At 36.3% G+C, this 10,951-nt stretch overlaps 1 protein-coding gene across 4 annotated transcripts in view; it reads right to left on the bottom strand.

Moving 5' to 3' along the window:
• EHBP1 (EH domain binding protein 1) overlaps nucleotides 1–10,951 on the bottom strand; it is a 252,941-nt gene that overhangs the window by 77,354 nt on the left and 164,636 nt on the right. For all 4 annotated transcript variants that reach the window (XM_026668426.2, XM_026668424.2, XM_026668427.2 and 1 more), the window contains one exon: nucleotides 3,251–3,398. In XM_026668426.2, coding sequence (XP_026524211.1) covers nucleotides 3,251–3,398 — 148 coding nt within the window. The remainder of the gene's footprint in view (nucleotides 1–3,250; nucleotides 3,399–10,951) is intronic.

Consider the following 10,951-nt stretch of genomic DNA (forward strand, 5'->3'; position numbering starts at 1 on the left):
TTCCAACTTTTATTATGTGGGCTTTCACTTTAGTTTATTTTTTTCTCATGTGTTTGGCATAGAGGAGCTTAAAGAACCTACTCTTCTTAGGACTAGAGAACAGAACAGAGATAAAGGAAGTCTAGGATGTGGGTATACAACCAAGGATCTCCAAATATTGCTGAATTATAACGCCCAGCTTCGCTAGGAAATATGCTCAAGGTGGGGGATGATAAAATTTACAGCTTAGCAAATATCTGGAAAGCCAAGCATTGTTGTCTACCAAGGGTCTAGTTCATTCTATGCTGCCAAGGACTCATATGATAGAGTGCTTCCTCATGGAAAAGTAACTCCAATTCTGTAACATTTTTTTTAATGAAGAGACTTCCCCAATCCCTTTTATGTACTGTGCAACATTACTTTGATGTCAATTGGAATAGGTAAGTGGGAACTAACCCTAGGAAACAGTACATAGGTGAGGTGAATATTATTTACCTAGGAGCCTAGTTCTTATGCTTGTAATCATAGGATAACCAATTAAATTTGATAACATATTGTTGAAATCTAATACTTTGGTCAGCATTCTTGCTTCACTGTTATTAGCAAGCAAAAATATTGTCTGGGAACTTAATTAGCACACAAAGTTTGACCTTCAAGTCTATCTGTCGATCAGCTGTGTTACCTTGAAACTTAATTTGTAAAAAATTTGAAAAAAGTTTTCCCGTACTGGTTTCATCTTTGAAAAAAATGCCCATGTAACAAGCTCTAAATATTATTTGCTTAAAGAAATTTGTACAAAATCTTGAAGTCAGAATAATGCAGGCAACTCTAATTATTTCTGTTGGCAACAATAGGCATCCAAGTAGGGACTAACAATTTGAAGAAGTATGCACCAAATACAAGGTTATCCAAAGAAGCAACACAGAGAAAAGAACAGCATTTGTCAATTCATGTGTTGTTGCAGTTTATGAACTGGGAGTGAGGCCATGCTGAGTAGCCACGCTCCTGACACAGTATGTGCTGACTAGTCCCTTCCCCACCATCTGAACATAAACTTTGAATGTCCGCAGGGAGGTTGCGTCTCACATTCAAGCTGCATGTGTGAAGGTTTCCACAGAATTTGAAATGCAGCTGCTTTGGATTCTGAATTATTGGGAAGCCTTTTGTAATAGCTGTATGAAGAAAGACTGCAAACTTTGTACTGAATACTTGGGAGTTAGATTGGCTGCTTGAGATGTATGAAAGCAGGAGTGTGAAGAAGTCTGCCCTGAGAGCCCTATCAGGCTTAAGATCTTGAGTTGTTCATTTGTGTAGCTACTCCATTTCCTTTTTCTCTCTAATCATGTCTTAGTTGCTTTCCCCCCTGCAAATATACGAAGTTGTTTTTGTTAGGAAGGTTCTTGCTGACTCTCACCACCCAGGGAAACTGCTAACTGCCCCACTAATGGTCTTCTTCTGATTAGATGCACTGTTTCTTGTCGAGAATCAAATGCATTGACTGAAAAACCTAGAAAAATCCCTTTGTCTTGGTTCCTGATCCATTTGTGCTACCTCCTTTTGTTCCTGCTTATCCCTAATGACCCACTGCACTATTTGTTCTTGGATAGCTTGACCAACTCACTGAACCGCCTAAAAGCAATGCATGAGTTGCTATTGAATCAGTACCATCAGGAAATCTGTTGGGTTAGGGCAGCTTCTGTAAAAATGTGGTTAAAGCCAAGGCTGGGGAACTGAATGGTTTGAAGATCACATTCAAGTTCAGACATACTTACATGCTGAAAGATGTCCGGAGAACAGCACTGAGGAACAGCAGCTTTGCCCCATTGGTAGAAATCAATGTCCTGTGGCATCACCTGATTTCTCTCTTTAGAAAGAAAAGAGGAGGAATGTCCCCCTGTCCCCCTCCTATGTGGAGAAAGTCAGCCCATGCATGATAAGAAAGACAAGCTTTGCTCCTCCTGCATGACATACTTTTCTCTGTGCAGACATATGCAGGATGAGATGTCTCCCTGTCTTTTCCTGTGCAGACAAAAGCTGGTTTTGCTTAATCTTTGCAGCATCTTTCTTTCGGAAAAAGGTGGAATTATCCAGAGCCAGAAACTTGTTGGGAGGGCTGTATCCCTGCTCATGGCAATGGGCACGCAATAATAAATTAATGAACGCCTTCTCTTAATAGAATACGAAGAATGCAATCTTCAGCAATTCTCTCTTGTCCCTCCAGCTGTTTAGGTCCCAAGGGAAATACACTCCAGAAAACTGGAGGCTTCTATAGGGCAGATAAATTTGGGTGGAGTTTCCACAGAAAAGGAAGGAGTAAATATCACTTATTTGCCTTGCCAGTAAAAAGGGTGATAAGACAGAATTTTGCTCAAAACTGTGCAATGCAATAAACTTTCACTATATCAGATGTGAGAAGTCCATATTGTGCTGGCCCAGAAGCAAATTTGGAAGTTGGAAACTATTTGGAAAGTGTTCTCACAAAATGACAGATATTTGTAAAAGAAACAGAACTGAACATTGTAAAAGAGATGGGAATTAAGGCAATCCAAGGTGGTATGGTCTGATCAGAATCAATAATATCTTGTGCATATAATTTTGATTGCCAAATTTCTTGGAAACTATGCTAGTATTATGTCAAACATGATCTTGTCCCTGCAATTAATTCAGATATTTCGGACAAGCCATGAATGGCTGTATGGAAACAAATAAAATTAACTACTGCATCTACTTTTTATTATCTCGTTCCAAAATTCATAGATCTGAATCTCTGCAAAAGACACTATTTCATTTCCTATTTAGGACAAACCATTATTGCAATAAAATATTAAAAGTACTATTTCCTAAAATTATTTTATGCACTTATTTGCTAAATACATTTAATAATAAACTAATAGAATTTATTGTGAAGATGAATTTTGGGAGATGCTGAGCAGGAAAGAATGGGATAAACAGGTAAGTGAAATCATCAGTACACCTGTTTGGGTCTAAGCTTGGATCACTGATATACTCTTTCTGGAGATCATTTTACTATATACCTCATATATGTTCACATAAAACAATAGGGAAAATGCAAATATCGTAACTATATTCAGCTGAGCTAAAAGAAGAATATTCCTTTGCTTGTGCAAACTTAGGAAATATAGAACAAAATGTATAGACATGTTTTCCTGGTGAACAATTACTCTGAAGTCTGAATAAAATCAAATTCCAAAAAGGTTTTCCTCAGATTTCTGGGTTGCCATAGGAATAAGGTACAAAGTCCTTAGCTCACCTCCAGATGCCTTTGACCTTTCTTTCAACTTTTCTGCAGCCATTTCATTGTAACTAGAAAGTTCTGACATCTTCACTCCAGATCGAGCTTCTGCTATTAGCTGACGAGCTCTCTCTCTCAGCTGCCGACGCCGCTCTTCATCTTGCTGCTAAGATATATTGAACAGTTGCCAGCTCAGTAATTGACCAAAATGCAATTTCATTCTCAATCTGATCATCATGATAGTAAATGGTTTACAGCATGGTGCTTGGCCCATATTATACATAGGAAGCTTCATATCAGTTGGATGTCAACAACACACTTTTTAGAGCCATCCATGAATCAGCCCCCTTTCCCCGAAATAATTTCTCTGTTTTTAAAAAACGAACCAGTGTACTTTAAAGCTATAAAATGTGAGACTGACACAATTTGTGGCTTCAACTTAGCATGAAATGTTTAAGTTTTGCTAATCTCAGAATGTTCACATGCAAAAGAAAATCATGTAATTACATTTCTACCGGAATACCAGAAAGAAGCTCCATTTCCTTCAGAGGGCTCAACTATCTATTGAAATACTTTGTTTTTGAAATAAAATTGAAATGCACAGTGTTTTTCTGTTTTGGGAAGGAGGAATTATTTCCTTTGCACATAAACATTGGGAACATTTAGGTATCATGTTATTTTTGAAAAAAAAGGTTTTTAAGTAAAATAATTTAAGAACATACAAGTTTGATAAAAGTGTATTTATTTAATAAATTTATATAGCTATCCATCTGATAGGTGACTCTGGGTGGCTTACAGGGTGAAAAGCAGAAAAATGGGAAAAAAAACCATACGCACAACAACAACAAAAAAAACCACCACTACCACCACCAAAAATAATTACAAAACATTAAAAATCATTAAAATAATAAAATTCATAAAAACATAATCTGGGAAAGAAATTTCCCTAGCAGTACAATTACATTGCAGGCTCCGAACACCTCAAAATGATGTGAAATTATTTGGCTGATTTTGGTCAATTGTGGTCTAACGAGAGGGCCTTGTGAAGCCACAAAAAAGATACTTGGAGAACATATGAAACCTCATATGTTTCTTTTATACCATTCAGTTATGATTTAATTACATATTTAAACATCTGCTTTTTAAAAAGAATATTGCTTTGGAACCCATGGAAGAAGAATTAAAAATGGTAAAGCTAATTACTACAGTATTTGACATAAAATATAATATGCATATTTCAGAAATTCACAAAGTTTTCCTCAATTCTTTTGTTAGATAAAGAAAGCTGATTCTTTTTCAACCATCACTGATATAACAACTTAGTCAAATAATAAAACTGTATGATGTACCTCATCCCAGTGTAGTTAAATGTTTGAAACAAGTCTGAAAAGTAGCATGGAGAATTTTACACAAAACCAGTTTATGCTATATAAGTGTTATTCAGGCATTTCCTTTACTCCACATTGGAATAGACTTAAGACTGTTTTCAAAGTAAAAACTTGAACATAATGTCAATCATCAATGTGAAACTAAAATATTCCCATGACCTCCCCTCTCCCCTAGTTAAAGCAAATGAGAACCACCTTAAATGGGCAACCTGTTCCAATTAGATTAATATGAATGCTTACTGAGCATTCAGCATCTTTTGGAATGCAATGAGCAGGCTGATCGAGCACACCTCAGGGAGTTGCTGCATGGACCACAATTTCAGGACTATTGCCAAGAAAGCTTGCCTTCTAACCAACTCTCTGTCTTGTCCTCTCTCTATATATATGCTATATCAGATCGTGCCAGATCCAGCCCAGCACTATTCTATGTAGAGCTTTATAAGTAGTAACTAGCACAATGAATGGGCTCTCAAATTAAATACCAGGGCAGCGGTTACAAAATAAATATTTTACTGCAATAGCGTGTTTGGCTATTAAGTTGTTGTATTCTAGATCAGTTGTAGCTTTTGAGCTGTTTTTCAAAGACAGAAATCTTTTTAACTACTCTTCAATTTATTGGGACTCCAAGAAAGAATGTGAATGACAGAAGCCTTAAAAATTAAGGGTTTGACTATCTGAATAGTACTGCTAAAGAGTGAAAATATATTAAACTGAAATTTTTATTTTCCAAATTATTTTATCCTCTTTCTCTGTGTGTATGTATGTTTATGTATCTAACTACAGTCTGCTACTAAAGATGAGTGGAGAATTGACCTGTTTTTGATTTCAGTTCAAGACCTGGGAGCAATGATGATTTTATCCTTGCCATGCAAAAAGATGAGGAAATGAGCTTCTTCCCTACACTGTGGCTGTTCACTGCACAGAGGTAGAAAAAAATCTCTCAGTATGTGGCTCTGACTGCTCTGGTTGATTGCCATGATTTTTCCAGATTTTAAATGTTCTTCATACTGAATGTCATATTCAAAACAGCTCTACAATTAAGAAGAAATGAAGTAATACAACCAAGAAGATTAACTTTTTGAGCAAATGAAAGACTTCTCATGCATTGTTAGACTGAAAACTTAGATCACAAACAATTTAACCAAATTATTAAAATAAAATCTCCCCCAATAATTCCTGCTAGCTATCTACCACTAGAACTCATTAGTAACAATATTTTCCATGTCAATTCTTACTAATTCTTATTGTCAGTGAATTTTACAGTATTTAATTGTGTGTAGGAGGTTTTCTTTCTTGACAAAATTGTGTTTCTTCTATCCATCCATATTTCTAGCATAATGCACTCTGTTAATCCAGGAAGATGAAGAATTAGTACTCAAATATGTACTAAAACACTTGTCTACAATATTCATGTACTTGAAGTCATCATATGTAAGTTGGGCAGCCATATAAATCTAACGAATAAATAAACTTACACGTATCTTTGGTGTAATTTACACAGTAAAAATATCCTTCCCTCAAGAAAACAATGACATACAACGTAGTTTTGCTTAAAAAAGCCAAACTAAGGAGAATGACTGATAGAGAAATAGAAGTTTTGGATTCAACCAATACTGCAGATCACCAAGAGTGTTACTATGGATAGTTGTGTTTTTATTTCAAAGGAAGACACATTTGTTTCAGTTCTCTTCAAAATTATATAAAAAATGACTTTAATTATCTAAGAATAGTATGTGTTTGTAGAGAGATATATTAGTGTTCTGATGTAATATGAAAAGCACAAAAGCAGGTTTGCAAGAAAGGATGATTGTGGTCTAAAGAAAAGCAGAGAAAGGAGAAATAGACAATTTTGTCACTGCAGGAAAGCAACAGGAAAACTTCTTATTATAAAATGACAAATTTAACTAATTAAATGTCAGATAATTATATAATAAAGTAAGATGCACTATGAAAATCTCCCCCAAGCATAACAAATAGCTAGTTTTCAATGAATATTATCCCCCAAAAGCTGAACTTGTAAATAAAGTTACAATTAACTTGCATCCTAAAATACTTTGAATGCATATCTTTAGGACCCCAACAACAGTGCTAGGATTCCTCCCCCACTCCCACTTATGGTAAGAGAGACTGAATTAGCAATACTTTGGCATTGCTTGTAAAGAGTCCTGCAACAGAGTTCTATTTAGCTTAAACAATCATTAATAAAACAAGCACAAAATACTAATTAGGCACATTTTATCCATTTCATGTAAATTGTTTGTTTGTAGCTATTTACTCATCATTGTTTTTGATACAATAGGAAAAATGCAAATGAATGAATCAGAAAGCAGCCCTAATGGGACTTTCTGTTTATAACCATTAGCCCAGAGGTGTGCTGTAATTCAATCCTCAAGCAGCAAGATTTAGCCTCATTAACAGCCTGCATGGGCAGGTTACAACTCATAAAACCCTACAGTAAACAAAGTATATGGACACAGCACAGTATCTTGAGCCTGATTGACAGAATTTTGCTTCCCTATCAGATTGTCTCAATTTACTTTTCTACTAATGTCCTAATGCCATAAACACAATTTTGCCTAGGCCTTGGAGCTCTCCAGCAGAATTGCAAATTTGCTTTCATCCCCTCCATACCCCCTCTTGGTGCTCCCAACTCAAAGGCAGAGACAGTAATAGTTCCATCTTCTGTATTTATCCCTGTTGAATACAATAAACTAAATCAACATGCTCTACCACAACTCCCAATATCTGCAATAGAGATTGAAATTTAAAAGATATATCTGTGCTAAGGGTTTATAATGTGTCTACATTTGTTAATTTTAGAAAATGAAAAGTTGGGAATAAATACTAACTTCAACAATATACATAACTCACTTTGAACATTGTAATTGTTATCTTTTAATATTAAAACATAAGCATAAGCATAAGGTGATATTCAGAAAAAAAATCACAAAAATTCCTAAACTGTTAACAAAATGTGCAAAGGATGATTATGTAGCAGCAACTTGGTTCCTATGAATTTTGCAAAATCCCACTGTAAAGAGAAAATAGATGGAAAATAGATCATGTTTTTCTCAATGAAAATGCTCTCTCTTATTTTTTATCACTGATCATGGGAAGTGTCCTCTTGCAAAACAAACTTTGTTCTGAAAATTTAGTGAAAAAAAACCCCAACTGTGGATTATAATTATATTGGTTGGGCAAGATAAATAGATGCCTTGCAATATAGCCCTATGAGCCACAATTTCTTAAATATGTGGAATAGATTAGCTTGTTTATTTGTTTAATAAATTTTAATCCTGACTGCTCAAGGCAGCTACTTTCTGCAAGGGGAATAAAAAATGAAGTTTGAAAGATGCTAAACCAGACATATGATCTAATCATTACAGAGCTGAGAGCAGGATTCTAACTCTCTTCCCTCCCATATTAATGGTAACCTCTAGTATAGCAGTAACCTGAAGTGAGGACATTGTGTTATATAATCCCTACAACTGACAGTCAGGAGGCAGGAGAATATACAGTGCAATAATGTCACAATCCAGGTTCCATTTTACCAAACGTTGGGTTGACAAGCATCCACCTAACATAAAACAATCTAGATGAGGGAATAGAAGGGGAACTCATCAAAATTTGCAGATGACACTAAGCTGTCTGAAATAGCCAATATACCAGAAGACAAGCTCAAGGTCCAAAAGGATTTTGACAGACTTGAACACTGGCTCTCTCTAACAAAATGAAATTCAATGTAATAATTCAACATAATAATTTAAGTAAGGTTTTACAGTTAGGCAAGAAAAAGCACCTGTATATAAGTACAGGCTAGGTGAAACTTGGCTTCACTGCCAGTAATTGTGAGAGGTATCCTGGAGTCCTAGTGGACAATCACTTAACTATGAGCCAATAATGTGTGGCAGCAGCCAAGAAGGCCAATGTAATCCTAAACTGTATTTATAGAGGGATAGAATCAAGATCATGTGAAGTTCCAATATCACTTTACAAAGCCTTAGTAAGATCACACTTGGAATAATACTGCATCTACAATATAAAAAGATGTTGAGACTTTGGAAAGAATGAAGAGAAGAGCAACAAAAAAGATTAGGAGGCTGGAGGCTAAAATATACGAAGAACAGTTAAACAGTTAACCGAATTGGGCAAGTCTCATTTAATGAAAAGGACTACAGGAGACATGATAGCAGTGTTCCAATATTTGAGGGGTTCCTACAAAGATGGAGGCAAACTATTTTCTAAAGCAACAAAAGGCAAGACAAGAAACAAAGGATGGAAACTAACCAAGAAGAGAAGCAAGCTAGAACTAAGGAGAAATTTCCTAATGATGAGAGCCAATGGAACAACTTGCCCTCAGAATGCTCCGTCACTTGAGCTTTCAAAAACAAAGTGGACAATCATTTATCTGAAATGGTATAGGGTTTGTGCTTGAGCAGGAGGCTGGACTAGAACAGGGGTTACCAACCTTTTGGACCTCAGGGACCATCAAACTCATAATTTTAAATCCCAGGGACCACTAACCGGTTCTGTGGGTGTGGCCTAATTTGTGGGTGTGGCTTGGTGGTCATGTGACTGGCTGGGCATGGCTTGTATGTAAATATTATAAATATTTATATAAATATTGATTTTTTTTATAAAAAAGAGCAACTTTTACCCAAAATCAGGCAAAGCAGGCAGGCAGATTGAGTTGCTCACAGAATCACAGATTCATTCAGAAATCTATCTACCACTGGCTAGCTCAGTCTGTCACACAAAATTTGCGAGCAAGCAAACTCATAAAATTAACTCACAACACACCATGTATGTAAATATTATTATTTTTTATTTAAAAAAGAGCAACTTTTACCCAAAATCAGGCAAAGCAGGCAGATTGAGTTGCTCACAGAATCATTCAGTGATCTGCCATCAGCTAGCTCAATTTCTCAAATTTGCTTGCCCTGAGTCTGCACTGATAATAGAACCTTCAGTCCTAAGGGAGGTTCGGCTGTGCTTAAAAGCAGAGCCAAAGATCTAAAGACTAGCTAAAAAGCAAGCAATCCAACCATTTCCTGCTTCCTAGCTAATCTAAATCTCCTGGCAGGAGTGAGTGGGTGGGGAGGGTTCCCACAGGCCATGTGGGTGGCACAGCCTTGTGTTTCTGCACAGCCTGGATTAATTGCTTGTGGGGGAGTGCTCTGGAAGTGAGATTTCTCTGTGGCCCACCAAAATTTTCTCATGGCCCACCAGTGGGCTGCAATTCACCGGTTGGCAACCACTGGACTAGAAGACCTCCAAGGTCCCTTCCAACTCTATAATTCTATGTTCCATCTCCAAGCTCATGTCTACATTCCCTTAAAGGAAGGGGGGAAATATAAATTTGATAAATAAAGAAAAAGGGGATTTGCCATAAAACATAGTTCAGTTTAAAGTTAAGAAGTTATCCCCAATCCATCACAAAAAACAATTTTTAATTTTCAACCCTTAAGAAACCCTCCTACTATGATGTGTCAAGATAAACCCTACAGTCTTAAAAGAGGCAAACTGAATTTTTCCTCTCTCTGAGTTGGTTGCATATATTGAGTTATCAAATTTGAGTTGCAAAAACCCGGAAGAACACTGGATGGTAGCAAACAGACATAGGAAACTCTTTGCTGGCCTCTAGTGTTCTCCTGATATCTGATAGCCCTAATGTTATCTTCAGTGAAAGTTTGAAATGGCACATTGATTGAAATATAAAAATTTAAATAAATCCATGACCTGCCATATTTCACAAAGGTAGCACACTAAAAAGTTTATCTTATTCCTCTTTCTGGTGTATTTCACAATGATCTCTATTTCTACTATACTGATGCTTAGTAAGGAAAACTTTCTACTATTTAAGGACAAACTCTTCAAGAATAAATAATGTAATTCCTTGTTTCCATCTTAAAAATGTATTTGTATGCAATTTTTATATTTCACAGTTCACCGGCATCTCGGCAAGCTTTCTTCCACTGCTTCAATGGTGCTACTTTTAATTTTATCCTCCTTAGTCCTTGTAATTAAAGTGATCAGCAGTGGCATCCCAATGGCTTTGACATAGCAGCAGCCCCCCTCACAGATTTCTGCTTTTAAGGGGAAGAAGGAGAAAAAGAACTAAAGTTTCATTTCACAGGAACAAGAAAATCAAGCCCCTCCAATCCTCAACTTTATCCATTTGTTCTTTCAGCAGCCTTTGGATCTTAAGAAGCAAATAAAAATGGCTGCCATTAGGGGGTCCTTTTTGTACTTGCCGCAGATGCAGTGACTGACGTTATTTTAGCCCAAAATTCAACTATGGCTTGTGAAGGTGAATTAGAATGTGACAAAC

This window comes from Notechis scutatus, chromosome 1, assembly GCF_049901735.1.
Source record: "Notechis scutatus isolate UNSWTSFEM ecotype Mainland chromosome 1, rNotScu1.2, whole genome shotgun sequence".
Classification (NCBI taxonomy): Eukaryota; Metazoa; Chordata; class Lepidosauria; order Squamata; family Elapidae; genus Notechis; species Notechis scutatus.